Source organism: Pithys albifrons, chromosome 4, assembly GCF_047495875.1.
Source record: "Pithys albifrons albifrons isolate INPA30051 chromosome 4, PitAlb_v1, whole genome shotgun sequence".
NCBI classification, from domain to species: domain Eukaryota; kingdom Metazoa; phylum Chordata; class Aves; order Passeriformes; family Thamnophilidae; genus Pithys; species Pithys albifrons.
In genome coordinates, this window is record NC_092461.1 from 81,829,648 (window position 1) to 81,853,906 (window position 24,259).

Below are 24,259 nucleotides of genomic sequence, written 5' to 3' on the forward strand. Positions count from 1 at the left end.
CGACACCTTCCACTAGGGCCATGTTGCTCAAAGCCCATCCAACCTGGCCTTGAACACTTCCAGGAATCCTCTGTAACGTTTATGAATAGCTGACAATGTCACAAACTACAAAATTAAACCCCAGATAAATCAATACTGAATAGGTTTGCTATTCATGAAAGTGAAATACAGAAAGCCTTCCAATCTGCTCTGTACCTCTCCCCAGACAGAGCAGGAACACATAGGACAAAAGCATTTTCATTTAAACTTCAGATGTTCTGAACACATGCAGGTTGAACTCCATAAGCAATACAGGCATCCTCAAGTTTGGATTGAAGATGTCTACTCCAACTATGTGAAAGTTTTAGCAGACCTGAATTAATAGAAATTAACAGATACAAAAGGCTAAACTCTAGTTTAGTGAACAGTCTATTTGCAGCACTAAGCATGACAGCTCATCAAAATAAGCCCCTGTAAATAGGATGACTAATAGTTAATGAGATCATTAATTTTGAAAGTTGAATCTACGTATCATAGTAATGAAAAGAAAGAAAGTATGCCTATTGTAGTAACTCTTCTTCCACTTTCTTATAAAAATCTGCCAAAGCAGTCCTTAGAACACAAGTGGGATACGCTGCAATTCTTCTAAGGATGAGTTCTTCTTAGGATGGGCGTGTTGGGTGTGTCAAGCAAAGTAAATCAGCTGCTTTCGAGAGTTAAGTTGGCAAAGGCATCTGTTTTCCTCCTACACCAGTCGTCTTATCTGACAAGGCCTAACTTCATCTGTTCTGTAAGAGGGGCTTGAAATATGCCAGAGAAAGAAGTCCATGTTAGCTTGTGTATGTCAACATGTTTTCTTCTACCAGTGTGACAACCTGCCCAAAGGTGGCTCAGCTAAAGAAGCCTTGCAAACACCCTCCATTGGCTGGTATCCAACAGAAAGCACAGAAACTACAAATTGAGATCTCCTTCCTTGATGAGCATGTTTTGAGACAGTGAAAGTCATCACCATTACACACAGATTGTATGTAGTCCCTCTCCAAAGAGCAACTCATTTGAAAAGGCTGCAGTTGGCAAGCAGAGCAGAATGAGGAACCATCAAGTGCACAAGGATTGACGGAGAGCCAAGAGATGAGTGACAAGGAGATAAGACTAGCAACTAAAGGGAAGAGAGATGGGAACTTGATGGACAGGAAGTGGGAACCAGAGCCCAAAGCCAGGGCTGGAGGAATGCATGCCCACCTTTCCCATAAGGCTATTATTTCAAGACATGTCCAGGACATGATCTAGGGGTACAAGGGGCTTATGTCACAACACTTATCACTAGGATCTCGTCCTCACTTCCTAGCACTCATGCCTTGTTTCTTACAGCAGACAGAAGATGACTTGAGGGGTGTAAAGGGGAGTGAGAGTACGCAAAATTAATTTGACTGAGGCTGCATGTTTGGCAACAGTGTTTCTTCAATTGTTTCTGAATTTGCTTCAGGCAGTTCCCACCCTCCCAGAAGCAAAACCTGCAGCTTCCATTTACGCCAATGCAACTGTTCATGCAGCCAGACAACAAACCACATCAAAGAACTGATCTGGCTGATGCAGCTTTTGTCCCACCACAGCAGCATCATTAAATAGCAGAAACTGGCACTTAGATTAGTCTCCCTGTGCAGTCACACAATTCCCTCAAGTAGCAGAACCGTCTGATGATGGGAGCAAGCAAGTTATGGCAAGACAGAGTGCTGGGACAGAGTGAACAAAACAAAACGCTGAGAAACCCGATTTGTTCCTTTGCTTAGTGTGAAGCTGTTCAAAAGGCTCAAGACAGGCTCTTCACAGAGTAACTACTCATCTGATTGCAGTCCAAACTGTGTCTTCATTGCTGAAGAAAGACCCCCTCTGCAATCAAAGCCAGTAAGAGTTTTGTATTAAGCCTAACAACAGTTATGTATACAGCTTTGGACACCAGGCACTCCAAATGGGCAGACTGTCCCAACACACCTTTGATACCTCTACAGTTTGCCCAGCAACTCACAAAATGGCAACACTCTCTTTCCCCAAAATAATGAGGTTTGCTGTGAAATTGAATTCATAAATTTCTTTAAGAAGCACTCCAGTAAGAGAGCAATATGCACCATAAGATCCTTTTTCCTTCAGAGCAGGGTTCATCTATTATGCAGCACTTACGTCAGCTGCCTGAAAATACTGACGATCTGCAGATGTAAAGTGAGCCCCTTTCCTCCTGAGCCACTAAGTAAGCTCTGGCTTAGTGTGGGACACAGGCAGATGAGATAATGCAATTAAAGATTTGAAAAATTAATGCCCAGGAATGAATCAGAACTATAAAGTCACCTTAGTTCTTACATTTCCTAACTTTTAAGTACACGGCCCTGCGATCTCTGTAAGGTCAACACAAACCAACCAACAAGCCAGCACTGTGCCCGTAACTTGCTTGTGTAATACGACACCGTAATTCCCCACCAAAAGGCATTTGTGCTGCTCTGGGGAATTACTGCTGCTATGCAGGAACCTGAGCCTCAAGCTTAACAATTTAGATAAGAGCTCAATTCTTCCAAAGGCTGAAGCATATCCTCCAGTGTGAACCGAATAGAGCCTATTCTTGCAGCCTGATGCTGTTACAGCAGAGCTTTTTATTTTCATTATATTTTCTCAAGACCCAAGCAACAATGCCAAAAAATCCTTTAAAGACAGAGAACTTTCTCATTCTCTTCATGTATTCCTCAGCTTTGTCTTTAGCTTAAACAGGTGGCAGCTTCAAGTACAGATTCCAGCAGGTTTCAACACACGACAGTGTCTGCCACTTCGGTTTAAACTTTTCTGTGTTAATAACCTAATTTACAGTTTGGTCACTGTGCTGGTTTTGGCTGGGACAGTGTTAATTTTCTTCACGGTACCTGGTACAGGGCTGTGTTTTTGATTTTTGCTGGAAACACTGCTGATAGCTTGGAGATGTTTTCGTTATTGCTGAGCAGCGCTTACACAGAGCCAGGGCCCTTCTGCCTCTCACACCACCCCAGCAGCACAAAAATTGGAGATGCACAAGGAGCTGAGAGGCAATACGGGCAGAGCAGCCAACCCCAACCAACCAAAGGGTCACCCCATACCACATGGTGTCATGCTCAGCATGCACAGCTGGGGGAAGAAGGAGAAAGGAGGGGACACCTTCGAAGTGGGGCAGTTTATCTTCCAAGTCACTCTTACTCATGATGGAGCCCTGTTTTCCTGGGGATGGCTGAACACCTGCCTGCCCATGGGAAGCAGTGAGTTCCTCTCACATTCACAGGGAGAACACGGGCATCATCCTGAGTTGTTGCTTTCCTTACTCACAAGTTTAGGGCAGCTTAAGCACTTTTTCCAGCACAAACCCTAAACATTGGCCCACATTAACTACTGTGAAGAAAATTAACTCTTCCTCAGCCAAAACCAGCATAGTTTTCAACACAGTGAATGGAGTATGGCAGCATTAGCTAAAATTAGATGCAGCTTCTTAAAGCATGAGAGCATTCAGCTGGGGAATACTGCATTGTGTATTTTTTTGCACTGAACAATACAGCCAGGACCAGCCTTCCACATGGTATAAACAAAATAAGGGTGGAGAATGTTGCTTCACATCAAGTTTCTATTTTAGGCACTCTGGAAAAATCACTGTGTACAGTTAAGTTCTCCATAACACTTGCCTGGAACACTGTTTTTCTGTTTGGCAGAGGTAGTACGTTTAAATACTGCTCTTTTCAAACCATCTCCTAAAAGTGTAGGTCCATGCCTTAAAGTAGCAATCTACTAGGTAAAAAAACCCTGCAATTTGTCAAAACAAATAAGTATTAATATTAAAAAAATAGATCTCAAGCAAATTCCTGTGGTTTTCTCATTCATTAGCATTTTATTTCATTCTATCAGGTCTGGTGTGTTCTTCACTAAATTATACTGAATTGAGTCTTAGAAATCAAACAAAATTAAGAGAATGACAGAAGACAGTGAAAACAGACTTCCATTTCTTCTCTTTGTGACATAATTTTGAAAAGAAGTTGCCTGAATAAAATTATACAGTTCTACCTCTCTTGATTCCCAGCATGAAACTACACAAAACCAGCACTATGTTCCAACCAACATCTCCAGGAACTCGACAGACTTTGATCTGCACAAAGAAACAAACCATCAGTTTTAGCTATTTCACAAACCACCTTTTAAATCAACATTGTAAACTGACTCCAAAACCATAGAAATAATTACCTGTTTCTACTTCATTCACAAAAAAGCTTACACTTCCCTAGAATTTGACACCATCTCTCATGTAAGTAACATGCTCACCTAGCTACTACTGCACATACACTCAGCTTTTGTATATAAATGTGTTTCATTCCTGCTGAGGCCTCTGTATTCAACTTCACCTATGAGGAAGTAAAGCACCACAATTAGCTGTATACTGGAAATTATAAGGGGATTGCTGCAGAGCTGCACAATGTAATACCAAGTAATTGCTCCAGAACAGTTACTTGTAGACAAAGTAATTATTCCACAGCCACCTCATAACCATATTTATTTCACGATGCTTTATTCTGTAACAATTCAGAATAAAGTCTGCAAAGCTTTCATTATCCCAATACGACCGCTCTGGAACACAAGCAGCAGTGACTTTCCACTACATTTGTGAGGGGCTGTAAGGTTTTTGTGCTGTAAAACTGTATATGAAGAATAACTCCTGATGTTAGTGCTGCTTTAAATGACAATTCTGATGAATGTTTTAAGAATATCTGAATATTAAGAACATTTTTTCTTAAGGGCTGTGAGCAAGAAGGAAAGGTGCAAGTGCACAGCTTTGCATTAACGCTTTCACTCTTTAAAAAAACCAACTTACACAATCATAGATTATCCCAAGTTGGAAGGGACGCACAAGGATCACCAAAGTTCAACTCCTGGCCCTGCACAGGAATCCCCAGGAGTCAGACCATGTACCACGGAGCATCGTCCAAAGCTTTTTGAATTCTGTCAGGCTTGGTGCTGCAACCACCTCCCTGGAGAGCTTGTTCCAATACCCAACTACCCTCTGGGTGAAGAACCTTTTCCTAATACCCAGCCTAACTCCCCATACACACACACACAACTTTATGCCATTGAATTTGGCAAAGGGCAAACACAAATATTGATTTGTATGTTCTAGAGACAAATAGGCAGAGAAGAAAACACCTTCATGCCCTTCCCTGTATAGATCCCCATTCTGTATTGAGCCTGAATAGGAGATCCACAGCATTCCAATATGCCAATCTGCCAACAACATTGCCATGGCCCAGAGTACTGGGACTGTAGACATGACTGTTCTCAAAGTGACTATCACGTGCCTGATCAAAGACAAAATTTAATTAAATTCTACACTTTGCCAGTTTAAACTTTATCTATCCTCTTCTTTCCCAAATAGCTTTCCATTTCCCTCTTTCTTGCCTTCTACTGCCACCAATATTTTCCTCTTTGATTTCTCTAATTTCCTGTTCCATCTTTCTCTCCAACTTTCCTACCCTTTTTGAAGACAAAAGAAAATCAAGACAAGCAGAAATACACTATAACCAGGGCCCATCCCTTTTAGCTTGTGAGTCCAGCAGAAAGGCTGCTGTGTCTGACACGTGTGCTGCTTCAGTAGTCAGTTTCTTTTCTCTTACTAACCAAAAATGGATTTCATTACTGACTCGTAGAGCAAGAGTGAAATACAGACTAATGAGGGAGGGTACAGTCACCATTAGTCACCCATCAGATGCATGGAGAGACAAAAATGGTTTACATCAAGCACAGGAAAAAAATCCTTAGTGTAGCAGGCGGTGGGAGACGAGGTATGGAAAACCCTGAAACATGGAGATGTGGATGGGAAGAAAACACAGAGATACTGACAGCTGGGAGAGGCAAATATTAGCATTGCCATTACTATTGCTTATATATGAAGATTTTGTTAAATGTGCAATTCAACAGGTATTGTTGGCATCCCTCACTAAACCAACAGCAGTAATTGAACCTACTTTAGTAAAACCATTTAAGCACACTATTAAGTAATTAAGGCCGTGAAGCCATTCACATTAAGCCTGTTTAGAGAGCTTCAAAACTTAATGACCAATTAGTCTAATAATTGTTTTTACAATCAGTTTCTTTTACAAACTGCATTCACAACTGATTCTTTGCAGTAAAGGGACTACTCATTCAGAAGAAAAAAAATCTAGTTCTTCAGGATGTCCCTTCATTTTTCCCCCATCACTTCTTTAGAAAGACACCGATATGTATGTACTTCGTATGACACTAGACTACCACATATACACTTCAGAAATGGAGATAATAGACTTTTAAAGTACCCCCAGAAAACAAGATGTAAAGCTTCTGGTGCCTCTTGCAAGAACACTAAGCCAAATGCCAGTAATGCCATAATCCAGCTGAGGCCAACTTCAAAGCCAGTTAATCACACTTCAGCACACAATGATGAAATCTTGTATTATCTGGGTCATTCACAAGCTGGTACCAAAACAAAAAGTTTGAACTGTACTAACTTACCCAAGTGAAAAAATCAGACATAAGGCCCTTGTTCAAGCCCACATAAGTCTGTGGCTAGTCTACATCTGAGAACGAAGAAGACCCAGCTGTTTTAACATAAAGATAAGCATTTTATCTCTAACAAGGCTTTATGGGGGATGATAACTTCACATTTGCCAAGCACTGGCCTTCTGTGCCAAGCTGCTTCTCAGCTTGCATAATTCAAAGACACCATAAAAACATCTAAGTAGAAAGTCATACCTAATATTCTTACAAAAAGGGAGAAATTACAAAGTGATTAAACAGTAAATTCCAAAGCAATACAAGATATGTCAGCTGTAATTACTCTGAGGAACTCAGAACTAAAGACAGTAGTGAAGCCTGGAGTTCAGGATTGAAAAATACCCAGTGTTTGTCTTCACTGCTGTAGCTGGATTTGTGTATCCTGGGTATACTTTTCAATTACAACTTCATTATACCAACTACTGCCAAAAAATTGAAAGTACCTCGCTTTCTGTGACTTGCTTTGACAAGAGAAGACAAATACCTCTAAATGTTACAACAATAGGCACAAGACTACTGAGTATCAACAATTTCAAATGAGAAGACCTGTACTTAAGTATAGTTTAGTTTGACTTCCCAAGTTCATTTTTATATTTATTTATTTATGCTTTTAAACACAGAGGCTTGGCTCCAGGAGAGCTCTAAGCATACATATATCTGACTCTAACTAAGCAAGTTAAAACACACAGATACTTCCACAAAGTTTTCTTATTCCAAATTCAGGGACTTGCATGTTTTACAAATTGGAAAAAATACTGGAAATGGTAAGCAGCATAAGGTAAGACAAAAACCAGCAAGTCTAATAATAACAACTTTAAACATACACACAAAAAAAAAGCCCCAAACCATAAACAAAACTAAAACCCTCAAGCAAAAAATGAACAAAACCCACTGTGCTGCAGTACGAGTAACAGCCAAACACATATACTACGAAGATACAAAACAGATCTAGTTCCTTCATGAATTTTCACATGGCTTAAGAGACAAGGACATTCTAATAACCTCTCCTACCGAAACCAGCTAAGTCCAATACTGCGACTGCTCGAGGCACAAGACTCACAGTTAAGTTTGCAGAAATTTAATTCGCGGGGCAGCTGCAGAATCCAGTGCAACTAGTTTGGCAGATTTGAGACAACTTCTACAATGCAGGAAAAGCCTGAACTGCTGCTTTTACTGACGCTAAGAAAATACCAACCCTGACTAAAAATGTACTCCACCCTTGTTAAAGGCAACACATTGATTTGAGCTCAGCTCTTGGCTTCCACTACATTTCTGCCTAAACAAACATCAATTTGACACACTTAGTTGGCCACCAATGAAAAGCCGAAGGCTACAAAGTTGCTGCAAGAGGCCATTTTCCCCTGGACATATCTGTCCCATATTCTAAATTGAAGTGAAGCTCCAGAAAGTTTCTGATGCTTCAAACTGTTCACAGGACCACACAAACAGGCACTGTATATGCAGATTTCAGAAGCAGAGCTTTGCTAGGAAAGCACTCTAGAAACAGTAGCATGTCACTGTTCTCAGTTAAATACACATTTTATCATAAATGAATAGTGACTCTTTTTCCCTCTTAAAGAATCCTTGGAGAGGTACTCAATGTAATTAGTCATAACAGAGAAACAGAAATCACCAGAATATCTTTTTATCCTTGGAAAGCGTTATGATCTGCAGTTCTAGAAGAAGGGAGAAAAACTAACAGACATTAAACAGAAGAAACACTTTCTTCCAATTCAAGATTTAATACAAATTTCTCCCCACAGCATTCCTACAATAACAAAAGAATAACCTTTGGATTCTTTCTGATGTGTTGCTGCTGAAGCCTTTCTTCCTTCTGGTGTTTCAGCTGTATCAGCTACACTGACATCAAACCCATAATTCTTTCTAAATATCTTTAAGCTGGAATTTTGTTGCAGCTCAGTCCACACCATTTTTCCCTTCATCCACTACCCCATCATTTTTTAAGCACTCCTTTTCTTTCACATTTGTTTTTCATTATTCTCTTGCTTTTCATTTTTATTCCAAACAGCCAGGAATCCAAATATATCAATTAGCAATAGACATGGTGTGTCTACAGCGCCCTCCTACTCATAGCAAGGAGTAGGACAGCAAGGTCACTGCCCTGGACTTCAGCAGAGTAGACTTCTGGCCTCTTCAGGGATCTGCTTGGTAGAATATCATGGGATAATGCCATGGAGGAAAAAGTGGCCCGAGAAAGTTGGTTAATATCAAAGAATCATCTCCTCCAAGTGCAGGAACCATGCTTCCTAGCAAACAAGTAGTCGGGCAAAAATACCAACAAGAAGCTCCTGAACAAATTCAAACAAAAAAAGGAAGCCTACAGAGAGTGGAAGTGGGGTCAGATAGCCTAGGAGGAATACAGAAAAACTGTCCAAGTGGCCAGGGATCAGGTTAGGAAAGCTAAAGTACTGAGACAATTAAATCTGGTCAGGGGCATCAGGGGCAACAAGACTTTCTAAGTACATCAGTGATAAAAGGAAGACTAGGGAAAACGTGGGCTCTCTCCAGAAAGAAGTGGGACACCTGGTTACCCACAACACAGAGATGGCTGAGGTACTCAACAACTTTGTGGCCTCGGTCTTCACTGGCAAGTGCTCCAGTGACACAACCCAAGTCTCAGAAGGTGGAGGTGAGGACTGCTCACTGAAGCCCAGCGTTGAGGGCATCTAAGGAACTTGAAGGTTTACAAGTCCACAGGACCTGATGCAAAGCATCTGCAGGTCCTGAGGGAACAGGTGAAGAAAGCAGCTAAGCCACTATCCATGATATTCAAGAATTGTGACAATCAGTAAAGTTCCCACTGACAAGAAAAAGGAAAACAAACCCTCCATGTTTAAAAAGGGAAAAAGGAAGATGTGAAGAACTGCAGGCCAGTCTCCCCTTCGTGTTTAGCAAGATCATGCTGCAGATCCTCCTGCAAACTGTGCTAAGGGACATGGAAGATAAAGAAGTGACTGGTAAAAGCCAACACACATTCACTACAGCCAAATCATGCCTGACAAATTTGGTGGCATTCTACAATGGGGTTACAGCAGAGGTAGATAAGGCAAGAGCAACTGACATCCTCAAGCTGAACTTGTGCAAAGCATTTGACGCTCTATCTTGTTACATCCTTGTCTCTAAACTGAAGACACATGGATTTGATGGATGGGCTAACTGGTGGATAACAATTGGCTGGATGGTCAGACTCGAAAGAGTTTTGGTCAACGGTTCAATATCCAAGGGGAGACCCGTGACGAATAGAGCTCCTTGGGCATCAGTGTAGGGACCAGCTCCGTTTAACATCTTTGCCACATGGACAGTGAGTTTGAGTGCACCCTCAGCATGTCTGCTGACAACACGGAGCTGTGTGGTGTGGTTGACATGCTGGAGGGAAGGGATGGCATTCACAGGAACCTTTATATGCCTGAGAAGTGGGCCGATGTGAACCTCATGAAGTTCAACAAGGCCATGTACAAGGTCCTGCACTTGGGTCAGGGCAACCCCTGGTATCAATAAACAGGGGGTGGAGAACAGATTGAGAGCAGCCCTGAGGAGAAAGACTGGGAGATGTTGGTTGAGGAGAAGCTCAACATGAGCCAGGAATGTGCGCTCACATCCCAGAAAGCCAACTGCAATCTGAGCTCTATCATAAGCAGCACGGCCAGGGGGTCAAGGGAGGTGATTCCACCCCTCTGCCCTGCTCTGCTGAGCCCCACCCAGAGCGCTGCACCCAGCTTTGGGTTCCCCAGTCTAAGAAGGACATGGACCTGTAGCACCAAGTCCAGAGGAGGCCACAAGGATGATCAGAGGGCTAGAGCACCTCTCCTACGAGGAACCACTGGTAAGAGTTGGAGTGTTCAGCCTGAAGAAGAGAAGGCTCTGTAGGGACCATATTGCAGCCTTCCAGTACGTGAAGGGGGCCTACAAGAGAGCTGGAAAGAGACATTTTACAAGGGCATGTAGTGACAGGATAAGGGGTAATGGCTTTAAACTAAAAGAAGTTAGGTTTAGATTAAAGCAGAAATTCTTTACTATGAGAATGGTGAGGCACTAGAATAGGTTTCCCAGAAGCTGTGTCTGCCTCACCTCTGGAAGACTTCAAGATCAGGTTGGATGGGGCTTTGAACAACCTGGTTTTGCAGAAGAAGTCCCTGTCCATGGCAGATCCCTTCTAATGTAAACCATATTCTAGGACGTTTGCATCTTGCTTACCACTTCCTGCTGCCTCTCTCACCTTCACAACTGGTTCCCCTAAAGGGACAACTTCAGCATTTAAAATCTATTGAAACCTAAAGAAATTTTGCACAGATGTTTTTCAAGTTTATTTTTAAGGCAAGACATTAGTCTTTATCTACAAAGCTAAAATAATTATGTGGACCTGCTGAGTAGCATAAGCACATAATAACAGTTACTAACAACTTACTGCTGGAAAGTGGCACTCCTACATTTTGAAGGGGTTTAATTCTGTTGACAAGAGTACTAGAGAAGAAAGTCATCTTTGTGGGATGATTTAGAGCAATTAAATTTTACAGTATTTTACTGCATTTGTGGAAGCCAAGTTTGATTATTGAAGATGAGAAAGAACTTATTGTTGCTTTGCTGAACACAGGTTCAGCACTTCTGACTTTTCCATAATAACCCAGTAATATGTTTAATGCTACCTACCTGAATCATCAGCTAATCTGCTGATTCTCTCCAACACAGCAATACAATCTCTCTCATCATCACTGACTTCCTTCAAAGTGTCCAGCAAACTTCGAGCCACCATTTGCCTAGTTTACAAGAAAGATTAAAAAAAAAAAATCAGCATTATTTGTGTCCAGAAATACAACCAATCAAAAGTTTGTGAATCATACAATTTCTTATACCAAACAGTAAAATTTTATATATATTCACTTTTAACTCAGTAAATTTAGTTAGCCCTGCTTTGGGAATTCTTAATTCTGACATAATCCTAAAGAACTGTTAAGTTTAAATGTAACATTAAAACTATCCCTTTGGCTTACAAGGATAAGAGAAACCAGCCACCAAGACCAAATCCAGTAATCATCTCCTAGGTAGACAAACAGGAGCTGAATATTAGGAAGTCAGCACCAGCCTTCCATCCTCACCTCTGAATTCCCTAGCTTGTTCCATAAAAAGCAAGACAACACTACTATAGTTAAAACATTTTCAAATAGAATTCTGAACTTATTTCACAAAAACATGAACCCTCAAGCTGAAGATTCCTGTATCAAGGGTGACATTTACAAGTTAAACTTCATTAAAATGCTGTGGGTATATACTGTGAGCAGTGGGCATATACCATGAAAATAAAACATACTACTCAACCCATGTGTACCTGGGACATACATTAAGCAAAGTAAAAAATGAAACATTAAGATAAGAAATAAGTCGTAATCAACTCAGTTACTCCTTCTAAAGCACAAGACATTTTTCTGTGGATTAACTTGCCAGTGACAAGATATAGTCAAATCTGTGTTTTTGTGCTCCAGGGTTCTGCTGCAGCCTGTGTTACAAAGTTGTATCCATCAGTTCCCTAGATAGCCCTACACACTAATTTTTTAACCAAGCAATTGAGAATGAGTGGCAACCAACCTTTCTCCTCAAGTTATGCAGGAGATTTCCCCCCCCCCCTTTTGGACAACGTGGGTTGAACATCAGAGAGCTATCAGGACTATCCCAAGAATGGAATGGGCCAAGGAACAGTGGCCAAGACACTGATAACTCTCGTACTGTCCTGGAGCAACTTATCAAAATGCTGGAGCAGCAAGCACCAAGTACCAGGTATTTCCAGAACTGCCAGACAGAAACATTCCTGTGATGTAGCCTAGGTGTAAGCACTGTTGACAAATGGCAGTGCTCTATACAAGAGCAGAAGCATACCTAAATTTTGTCATGTTCACTACAAACAGTGTACATAAGCGATGGTCAAAAACTGGTAAGAAACAGATGGTTACATTCCTAGTGCACAAGGAAAGCCAGAGAACTCCACACTTCCATGCAATCAGAGAAATGTGACAGGTTTCCAGGAATTCCCAAAGCAAAGCAGACATTTCCATATTCTCAAACTGAAAATTAGTAATTTAAATATATTGCATTGACTACGTGCAAAACTATCTTAAACTAAACTGTTTTGACATACAGATGAATGAAATCTTCTAAAAAACAATCTGAAAAAAAACTGTCTTTAACAAATGTCCTCTCCCTCACGTTTTTCAACCCGATACAAGTTCCAACACCTCTCAGCAGAGACCTTGCCGTGCAGTTAAGGTTCAGCTATCAAAAGCCTAACAGAGGGAAACGGACTACGTGACACACTAACCTAGAAGCAGAGTTGACTTGGTCATTAAAGGGCTGGACACCCCTGAAAAGAGAAGAGGAACAGAAGAAGTGTATTTCATAAACCAGCCAGTGAGGACACATTTGTCTCCTACGTATTAAATGTAATCCTGGAAAGTGAGAGACAAGTCAACTGGCCCACTGAGTTAAGTCTTAGCAAGGAAGGAACCACAATAAACTGCACTAAATCCCATCTGGCTCCTGAGTACTATGGAATGGCTCCTTACTCTGCTGAGAGTTTTGAGAAGACTCATCTCCTCACAGAGCTTTATTAGCACTATTCTGGACTGTAGCGGCTGGATACCATGTAACGCTTTGCTAGTTCCTGCAAGTTAGGCAGATGGCCTTGCAAAGGCCACAAACTTTCTGCTCAAGAGGAAGAGATGAAAACACAAATCCTAACCTGAAGTAGAAGAGACTTTATCTATTAAATCCACTTAAAGCTAAAGGACATTCAACTTATTCCCTGGACTAAATGTAGATGTCTCCCACCTGCATCCAGATGGTATTTCCTTTTTTGCCTTGAAAAACAATCAATGGATCTACTTTTATGTTTAGCAAATTCTTGTAAAAAGCATCACAACAAAGGGGACCAAGGTATTGTATTCTATGTCCAGACTTTTCAAATGAAGATTGGGGAAGGGCTCTCCCCATGTGCCCTTTCAGCCTGCACAGCGGATGTTTTAGGTGAGGCACAGAGTGCGCAGAACTGGCCCCACCCTTTCAGACCTCAGGTCCATCTGCCACGGCCGAGCGAGCTTGGACAGTGACAGGGAAGTCCTCGGGACTGTCACAGCACCCGGTACTAACCGGGGCTGACCCTGCTGAGCATCCGAGATGTGACGGGATGGGATGGCAGGGAGGCATTGAACTGCCAGGGGACAGTCCCACTGAGACTGGAACTCAGGTCCTTGGGATTCGGAGTCCAGAGTGCTCTCCTTTACACCACGGGACTGTCCACAACAAAGGGCATCAAGGCAAGCTAAGCTCATCTTACCAAACCTAACTGGGTAGGCAGCCAGTCATCACAGAGGAATCTCTTAACTCACTCCATCCATCCATCAATGAGGGAGATGATGGCCACTCATATTCTCCCAATACTACAGGCTCTGATTTAGTTCTGCCACTATCCCAACAATCTCCCAGAATTCTTCTTGTCTCCAAAACATAAACACAGGGCACTGCTAAACCTCCTTAGGCTGAGGGCTGACACGTAGGCAACGACTGCAGAATGACTCCAGCCTTGCACACTCACACTTCAACATGCTCTGCCTACTGCTGGGTAGAGAGCAGCAACAGCCCCTGGTGCCCTGACCAGCAGACTGGTCTGGCCTCTCACACAAGCACAACCAGTCATGCTACAAAAAGCCTACAACAAAGGATGCAGCGAACCCTCTATGCAGAGGAGTGTAACATAAGGCAAGTGGTAGCTTGCCCTGCAACTTGCCAGGTGAGTACCAGGTGAGCACCAGGTGAGACTTATGAATTTCTAACAGAGCTCTGAAGGATGGCCTGTCTGGTCTAGACACAGACAAAACAACAAAAATAGGTGAACATGGTCCATGCTGCAGAGGCAAGGAGGTACCTCCTGTGACAGGGAAAAAGAGGTCAGGCAGGCCTGCTCTGGGGATAATAACATGTTTGCATAAACTGCATTCTAGCAGGGAATCAGACTCCTGTGTGGCCTCAGCACCTCTGTGACAGAAATTACTCCAACAACATTAATGATGACAATGTAAGTGGTAGGAATTACATATATTCTGCTACTGTATATTACTCCTAGTTATCAGGGTGCAATCTGGGACTAGGATGAATGGTTTCTTACCATTTCTTTCCTGCCACTGGCTTGGGTTTGTGCAGTACTTGTCTCTAACAAGACACTAAGCTCCCCTAAGAATTTCTACCACATTCCCAGTGCCAGAAGAGCTGTCTTCACTGCAACAACTCACAGAATTGCATCTTCTTGCCCATTCAGTCAGATCTTGTACCCAATTCCTCCACATCCAAAGAAACTTTTGCTAGCTGCTTTGGCAAGTGATGCTTCAAATCAATAACCCTACAGCTGTGAGTTCCCAAAGACAATTATTTATTTACCATGTATGCCTTTGGTATATGACTGCCATCTAAGCAGCAATGCACCTATTTATGCATCAAACAGTTTACACAGCAAAGAAAAGGCAGAGGTCAAAGGCCGCAATGTGGCAGGCAGTACAAGCAACATGCAGAAGTGGAGGATCTTTAGCAAAGTTCAAGTTTCCTGAGCATGTTCAATGTTAGAAAAACTGATAGTTAGGACACCTTGTAGGCAAACTTCACTGAGACTAGCAACAGGATAAAATGAGGATCGATTACAAACACCCTGTCTTTATGCCCATATGACACATATTTTGAAGACCTTACATATGGACATAATTAGGATTTATTATTAAATACTCAAGAGAAATACAAATATCTTTGCTTTGCATATTCGAATTCCTTTGACCACCATTAGCCCTTTAATAAATTTCTACTATAGAATTTAAATTATTGGTACATGGAGTGCATGTAGCTATTAAGCATATGTTAAAAAAAGGAAATAAGATTTTTTTTCTTCACCCATTTTTGCAGAACTTCTAAAACAAGATTTGATGATATTTTGTGTTTAAATTAATACTGGTAGTAGTATCTGACCTCGACACTCTTTTCCCTAAATAATCTCAGAAGGTATTTGGAATAAACTTCCAATTTCAAAATCAACATATTTGTACTCTTCTTAGGAAGAAAAGGTAAACATGCAGGTACATGTAGTGTTGTTGAAGTAATTAAGACTTCTCTTGATGCTTTGAGAAAATTCTGAGCTTTGTCAGTTCAGCTTAAATCATTTTAACATACAATTATAAAGTAGACTTTCTGAAGCAATATTGTTAAACTGAAGTGATGTATTTGGTACACATATATGCAAATCTGTGTGCAAAAACCCCACATTTTGAGGTTTGTTTCATTTTTACTACATTTTATTCTTTGACATACAGTAGGCTCAGAAAGACTGAAACATGAAAATGGAGTAGAGATTAGGAGAAATAACATAATTTATGCTAAAATGATGAGAAATGTTCCAGTCAGAACAAAGCCACGATGGTTTCAGCCGCATGGCTTTGATATGAGTTTAGCATTTCCTTGCTGCCAAGTACTCAAATAAGAAACTTAACAGTGCATTAGGCTGTGCAGAGAGAAGAAAGTGAGTGGGAGAAAAGTAACTGCAGCTGTGGATAACCAAATTCTCCCTTAATGTCTTGCTTATATTCTGATCATGAAAATAAGGCAAGATAGTCTTGACATCCCACCAAACATACTCAGAGAGGTTTTTCATATATATTATAGCAGAAGGATGAAAATATTCTTCTGTTTTAGTAGGGGTACTTTATGCATCCAAGTCCTAGTTTTTAAATACAGAGCTAAATGATGTTATTGACTCCAGCCCTGATACATTTGAAAATTCATCTTTACACTTTCAATTTACCCCTGGTCAATTCTCTGGACGGGAATTGATTTCTCAGTTCCTGAAATAGAGCATATATTCTAAAAAGTGCTATTTTGCAGAATCAGGGAAATGTAAAACCAAGGTTTATATTGGGACTGCTGGGAGTCAAGAATCAGACAAACACCTTAAAATAATTCATCGCCACACATGGTACAGCCTCCTTTCTGATGCCAATGTCTCTTCCATCTGGATACTAGAAAGGGCAAAGGTCATCCCCTTGTACCAACCATACAAGCAATCACATCTGTGCCATGAAGTCAGAGCAGCATGTCTTTTAGCCAAAAAAGACAAGTTACCCAGAAAGCTTTAGGCCAAATCTTCACCTACGCTGCAGGCAGTGAAAGTGTTACTTATAAGCTCTGAGTACACACACATATACTTAATCCCTCTCTGAGATCCAGTACATCCTCAGTTACTGCTGATTGCTCTTCTACAAGTATTTTTAAGTTAAACTGTTGCCAAAAAACTTTTCCAAAAGACATCAGGCATTCTCCCAAGGGAAAGCAACGAAATACTTCAGAAGACAAAGAATGTCACAAGAGAGCAGCTTAGTTATCTACCTCAAAAGGCAGATAGTCTTTATAGCCAAGACTGATCATTCTGATAAATGATCTGCTTTCATCTGAAGGAAAAGAGCAACAATTCCTCATAGGCTTATGAAAAGGAATGGTCTGTTGTTGAGGAACTGACTCGGTATTCAAATAGATCTGCTGGTGAGTGTTGTACATTTCTGAGGCTTCTTAATGAGGAAGGGAAGCAAGTTAACAGCAATAAAGATTAGGAAAACCCACATGGGATTTTAACTTGAAAAGATAGAAAAGCCATGCTCCAAACTGCACCAGCAAGTGGTTTTTAAAGCAAACAGCAAAAGGGAATCCTTATCCATTCATGTATGCACACACTGGTGCCACCAGACCCCAGAAGCCCCTGTGTTTTAGGGTGGTGGGTTTGGCTTTCTGCTCAGCATCAACTCTTCCTGCAACAGGACACTGGGTTATTAAGGCACATGCTAGGGGTGCTTCTCAAATCTATCTGGAGGCCGGCTCTTCATTAAGCAAACCACAACCAGACTCTCACTTGCCTTGTTTTTCAGATACAAGAGGGGTCATTTAGTGTAACATTTGCCAGATTCCTCTCCATTCTCATAGACTAAGACAAACCTGTGGTGCTAATGAGCAACAGCTAGAACAGTGAGAATGTCAACCATAAGATACCAAAAATTGTCACACAGTTACTCCTTCCACCATTTGAGAAGATAATAAAGGATCCCTCTCTCTTTTTTTTCAACTCTCCTGTCAAAAATCTTACATATTTAAATGAAGAAGACATCCTTTTTTTCCAAGTTCCAAGCCCAATCTACTGAAATTTCTTCCATTTCCATCTGAAAACAACTGGCTGAGGTATCATGAGTGCTCAAGGAATCAACTTAAAGGAGACTAGACTTTTGCAGGGCAAAATTCACACATTTAAAGGGAAGAAAAAAATACTTCACCCTAATCTACCCAAGCTCAGTGATTATGTTTCAAGAGTTTGGGCATCTGTAATGTGAAAGCTTCCTCACAAATGCAGGTTTCAGATCACAGAAAAAAGAAACACTATTAACTCAGTCACAATATTAAAAAAATGACTCAGTCATAATATTAAAAAATGACTAAACTATAAATACTTCGATGTTTATATACCATACTAAGAGACATGAGAATAAACAAACGTAATTTATCTTTTTCCTATTAAATGCTCCAGTTGCTCTGCCTAACAAAAATGCCTCTTGTTATTCCTGAGACTGACTTATGCTGAATTATCACAAACTGCCTGCAGTTGTCACCATCACTTACTGTGATGTAAGTGCTACTTACAGTTGTATGACCAGTAGTTATCATATGCTGTTTTCTATATTTTGTTATGCTACATAAGACAATAGCCCTACAAAGACAGGTGGGGTTATAAAACATGTCTATACCAGCAAAAATAATCCAAACAAGCAAACATGGAAGAAAAAAATATCTGGAAAAATTAAGTTTTCCAACCACCTGCGGAAAAGCATCAGATGCACAAAGCTGGACAGAGTGATTAAAACATTTCAAGATTTCAAGATTTATGCATGTCCCACGTGCCATGCTATCTATACTGAGAAAATCAGATACTGTTTTTATTTACACAGGCAAGAAAAATATTAGGACCACTATACGTGTTTAAAATTCAAGTCACACAACTTGGGTTTCCTGTTTTGTACTCCTTCCTCTGGCTTTTAACTACATAATTGTCACCTACAGGCCTAAAGGTTCCTCTTCCCTCCCTCCCTGCCCATGAAAAGTGAAATACACAAAAACTCTGTGCTGGTTGTCAAATTGCTGATTTGATCCTAAATTGTAAAATAGAATAAACTTTAGATTTCAGGAGAACAAAAAAAGTTTAAAATTAGGCATTTCAGAACTAATTTGTGCATACAAATTTATGCAGGTTGTAACAAGAGAAACTATTCTATAATTGTCAGCTTCAATTTAATTAGGATGAAAAAATTCCAAATGAGGGTATGTTCATACATGTAGTATGGAATTTTAAGTACAGTTCACGTGACTCAAGTTAAGCACTGGGCTAAATCCTTTCCAAACCCAGGCCAGGAACAACAAAATAGAGGTCTATAGGGTGGTTGATCACAGACAAAGCTTCTGCATGCTACTGAATTAAGAATTCAACACAAAAGCAAACACACTTTATTACAAACTTACTTGAAGTCCAAACTAAACTATGTTAAAATGAGATACCAGAAAATCTCGACCTTAACGTACTTTATACATTTCTGTGATCCTGCAACTCATTATACAGTTACAATTAAAATAAATGCTGGGTTGGAACTTATCCATTCGATTGCAGGATGCCTGTGTGCAAAGGGTGTCCAGGTGGAGTACGTGTCTAAATGAAGTAGGCTACAATATCTACTTTAAATGAAACAGCTGTCTCGGTGGCATCCCAGAAATAAAAAGGGGAAAACACACTATTAACTAGGCAAGTTCATTCTCAGTAACCAGAGGCAGCAACACTCACACTGTAAACTACAGAGGAGACTGACCCTCAAGAACAGTTCTTGGGTTTCTCTGGCAATCTCCTGTGCTGCTCACTGTGCTCTCCTGACTTTTCATAAGTATTTTCTTAAACTCACTTTCTACACAAAATTATGAATTGAGTTTACTATCATCTTACAGTCCTGTTCCAACAGGAATGTTAGCATTCACAAAAAAAGCCAAAGGATGTGGTCTAATTAATGAAAAAGTTCAAGAAGTTCTGAACTACAGTTTCTTAAAAACTAAGCAATTATTTTTCTGTTATTAATATTTTGCTCTCTGTAAGTAGGAGGAACATGAGCAAACAAAAGGAGTGGAAATGGAAGAATTTCTTAAAGGTGTTGGATTTTACTAAATTATTTGTATTCCATGCAAATTAAGCTCAGTCAGATTTGAATCAGATGAACAGTTTGCACACCATTAACCAGAGAGGATATTTAAAAAGCGTACCTGTTAAATATGTTCTCACTTGCAGCGTACTTGTCCAATCTTCCCAACGGCGTCAACATTTCATCTTGTGAGACAAAGTCCAGGGCTGAAGGTATAATAATCACATCAGACTCTGAGCTGTAGTCATCCACACCAACTATCAGAGACATCAGAAATATTCCTTATAATCACAGTAGTTTAATACTAAAATGATGTCTGTTGTTGGTCTGAAATACAGAACTCTAGGCAAGGTCCCCCTTGACAACATATTTAGTAACTGCACTGCATCATTCCCCCAGCTTTCCCCAAAGCCTTTTCTATGCAAGTGTGACTGAAGACACACAAATGAATTTTGAGTAACTATCTCTAAATTCACAAGTAAGATGCATCACTAAATTTCCAAAGTTTCTGGTATTTTTTTCTGGCAAGCAGTATTTTCATACCTTATATTTTTATCAAGCAAATGACCTCTAGCTAATTGTAAAGTCAGCCTTTTAAAGACACATACTAAAATCATAGCTGCAATTAGCCCAGAGATAGAGAGAACATAACATGATCTAACAGAACAAAAAGACGTTTTTGTCTTAAAGAAGAAAAATCTAAATTAAGCCTGTTAAAAAGAAAAAAATCAAGAGTGTGTTGCTAGATCCAATTACCAAATAAAATATGCACAATTCACCTACTGCATAATTATTAACCAGCACATCAATAGGGAACTTCATATACACAGACACTTTTATCAACGTGGAACCACAAAGAAGTGGAAAAGGGGTCCAACCCTGCTCTGCAGAGCTGCTTGAAGAATTAGAATTACCACCTTTTTTAGTTTCCATATGCCCTCTAAACTGCCCTAAAACTCAGTCCCATAACACAGACTTTAGCCTGAAAATGCAATCACTTATTCGCAAGAACTATGCCAAGTCCTCTCAGTTACACCTGGAAATACAACATACTACACTACACTACCCCCATTCTTCAGTCTAGGCCAGATTTCTCTGAAAAGCCTTTTCAAAATTGCAGATAGAGAAGGTCAAAGGTCAGACAGATTTGCAAGTCCAGCAATTTTGTTTAGTGAACTCTATAGAATTATTACTGTCCTCTTACCTTCCATACAGTTATGCTGTGCTATACAAACTGGTTATCAGAAATTGCATCATTATCTTCGACATTAGGAATACACAAGCAGCTGCCATTTTCTGAACATCTTCCTTACAGTATTTCAAATATCAAAAGACAAACACTGAAATTCTCTGGAGGAGTAATATATTTAGACCTAACAGAGTTAACAAAAAAGTAATTCTCCCATTTTCTATGTAGAGAATCCACAGACACGAATCAGTTATAAATAGATCCAGTCCTATCATGAGGGTTCAAATTTTGCAGTTACTGATAGGACATGACATTCTTGCCAGAAATCAAATGAAGAAGTGATGGAGAAAGAACAAGCATGCAAGAAGAATCTGAGTGATGGGGGAAAGGAAGAAAGTGTACAGGGAGCCAAAGTATACAAAAGAGCAATCAATCTGCGGAGAGGAATTCGTGGTCTTGGATACGCCTAAGGATAAACTTCAGGGGAAGGAAGGCAAGGCTGAAAAGAAAGATCAGCTGCAAAAAGCTCCTGCAATGGAGAGAGAAAGCATTTAGCATTTAGGTTTACCCAACTGTTTGAACCTGTGTTTGGTTTGGGTTTGCGGATTTGTTTGGGTTTAATTTTTGCTGTTTGGTTTGGGATTTTTACAAGAATCAGTTTTATTTTCACAGGAAGTGGGGGGTGGTGTAAAAATGCACTTATAATGCAAGTTTGGACTTCGTGCCAGGGTAAGTTAACAGGGAACAACAGTTGACATCCTCTCACAGGCCTTTAATTCAACCCATCAAACCAGGGGTTTTCCTGTGTTTATAGTTACACCACCTCATTCCTAGACTGTTTCAGCTGGAGGCAGTTTCAACAATCATCTACTCCAATTGTCCAAACCACCCCTCCAGGCTGACCAAAAGTTAAAGCACTTCCTGCTACAATTCCTGTCCTCAGGAAGCTGCAGAGCGATGAGGTGGCTCCTCAGCCTCCTGCTCTCCAAACCAGGCAAGCACAAAGACCTTAGCTGTTCATCACAGGAACACTTTACTGTACCTGAATTCCTACTGAGGGCTGACTCAAGACATATTCTGAAACCACAAACAAACTCTGCAGCATGCACAGAAGAAATGTTACACAGATACTACTCATTCCAGGTGTATGTATGTAAGGCCAGACTTTGTGAACGCAGATTTGGGAAGGGCTCTCCCCACGTGCCCTTCCAGCCTGCACAGTGGATTTTTTAGGTGAGGCTCAGCGTGCGCAGAACTGGCCCCACCCTTTCAGTCCTCAGGTCCATCTGCCACGGCCGAGCGAGCTTGGACAGTGACAGGGAAGTCCTCGGGACTGTCACAGCACCCGGTACTAACCGGGGCTGAGCCTGCTGAGCATCCGAGATGTGACGGGATGGGATGGCAGGGAGGCATTGAACTGCCAGGGGATGGTCCCACTGAGACGCGAACTCACAACCTTGGGATTCAGAGTCCAGAGTGCTCTCCTTTACACCACGGGACCACCAAGTAATGAGTTTCATTAATATGGGAGAAGAAGGGGCATATTTGCTCCCTTCACTGGGGAACTGAACCCCTGTATTCAGGCCAATTTCTAAACTACAGAGCTGAAATTACTACAGTTAAGCTGTGACATAACCAACTGGGGAGAAGATCACCCATCACTAATATTCACTCCAACTAGTTCTACGACAGAGTCTTACTTTTCTATTTCACTGTCTGTTAACTGTATTATAAATTTAAAAGCACAAATTGAAGAAATTACATCAAAAAACCAGCATCATTACTGCCAGCAGTATAACTATTTATCGATCAAATGCATGAACAGGGAAAAAAATACAAATGCAGACCATTATTTGAACCAGCATTCATTTTACTTCCTTCATTTTTCTCTTCTCAACCTCAACTTTATGTTCCGTGTTCCTTCTTTTTCCCCTCTACATTTATTCTTCCCTAATAGTCCTACAGTGAGGGGTCCAACACAGATGATGCAGGACTGATCATTCTTATACAGACATTGGTGTGTGCCTGTGTTATAAGACAAAGTTAACCAGATGTCTGATGCTTTTGATTCAGTGAACTGAATTTCTCATAGTTTTTGCCTTGTGAAACCGGTTAGGTCAACCAAACTGCTAAATCCAGTCTATATCAGATGTAAATAACAATGATAAAAACATGAGCAGTTGCTTACAATTTATCCGTTTGATGTCTGCTACTAGCTCCAACAGAAAGCAAGTTCTGTGGATTTGGCTCTGCTGTGTTTGTGCATTGTAAAATTAAGCTTAGCACTGCACTGGACTTGATGTGCCTTGCTTACTGAGGCTGAACAACATTTATTATTTAAATAATTCCAGCATCTCAGCTTGTAGTCCCAGAAGAGATCCTTCAAATGGCAGCATCCTCATGAACACAACACTAATACCAACGGGGAAGAAAAGGGTGATAAAAATAAATCAACCAGTTTATAGTTCTAGTAAAGTACTGTTACAGTTATCTTACATATTCATTTTCACTTTCAACATCAAAACACCAATCCAAGTTAAAAAAGACAGTCCAGTAGAACTCCCATTCTAACAAAGCCCCTCAAGACGATGTTTCTCTTTAACTAACCCAAAATACGATTCACCATCAAATCCAACCACTCTTCATCTAGAATGCATAAAGGGCATACTTTGCATTATTCTGTAAACCAGGTCACTCTGCTATTCCCTACACTTGGAAGGATATTCCGAAACAGTTAACAAAAAGACTGTTAACTGAATGCTGCCTCTGCAGCCCTCCTCTGCTTTCCACCCGACTTTGAGCCCTTGTCCAAGTACCACAGGACTTCTTGTGAATTTTACAAATGCAAAAAACACCCTTGAACAACACAAGTGTAGTGGGTTTGGCTGGGATAGAGTTAAAATTCTTCATAGTAGCTTACATTTTGTGCACATCCAACCTATTCACTGGCAGGGCAGCAGGAGGAGAGGAAAAGGCCTTAACACTGTGTAAGCACCATGTTCAGGTGTTATCAACACGCCTTTCAGCACAAATCCAAAACACTGGCCCATACAAGGTACTACAGAGAAATTTAACTCTATCCCAGTCAAACTCAGTACAAATCTTGGCTAGTTCAAATGCAGAACAGACAGATTTATTCCCACTTCAGAATGCAGACCAGGCAACAGGATCACGTTACTTTCCCGCTGCAGAAAATCTATAGGTCAATCTTCGTATTTTCTCTGCTTTTACAAACTGGTACAAGTATGGACCAAAT

At 40.7% G+C, this 24,259-nt stretch overlaps 1 protein-coding gene across 9 annotated transcripts in view; it reads right to left on the reverse strand.

Moving 5' to 3' along the window:
* Window positions 1-24,259, reverse strand: part of PPP4R1 (protein phosphatase 4 regulatory subunit 1) — a 69,192-nt gene that overhangs the window by 32,698 nt on the left and 12,235 nt on the right. For 4 of the 9 annotated variants that reach the window (XM_071554822.1, XM_071554819.1, XM_071554817.1 and 1 more), the window contains 2 exons: window positions 19,936-20,071; window positions 11,227-11,333 (listed from right to left, as the gene is read on the reverse strand). In XM_071554822.1, coding sequence (XP_071410923.1) covers window positions 11,227-11,333; window positions 19,936-20,071 — 243 coding nt within the window. Of the gene's footprint in view, window positions 1-11,226; window positions 11,334-19,935; window positions 20,072-21,018; window positions 21,041-24,259 lie in introns of those variants that run through there. The other 5 variants (XM_071554823.1, XM_071554818.1, XM_071554825.1 and 2 more) reach the window with 3 other exon arrangements.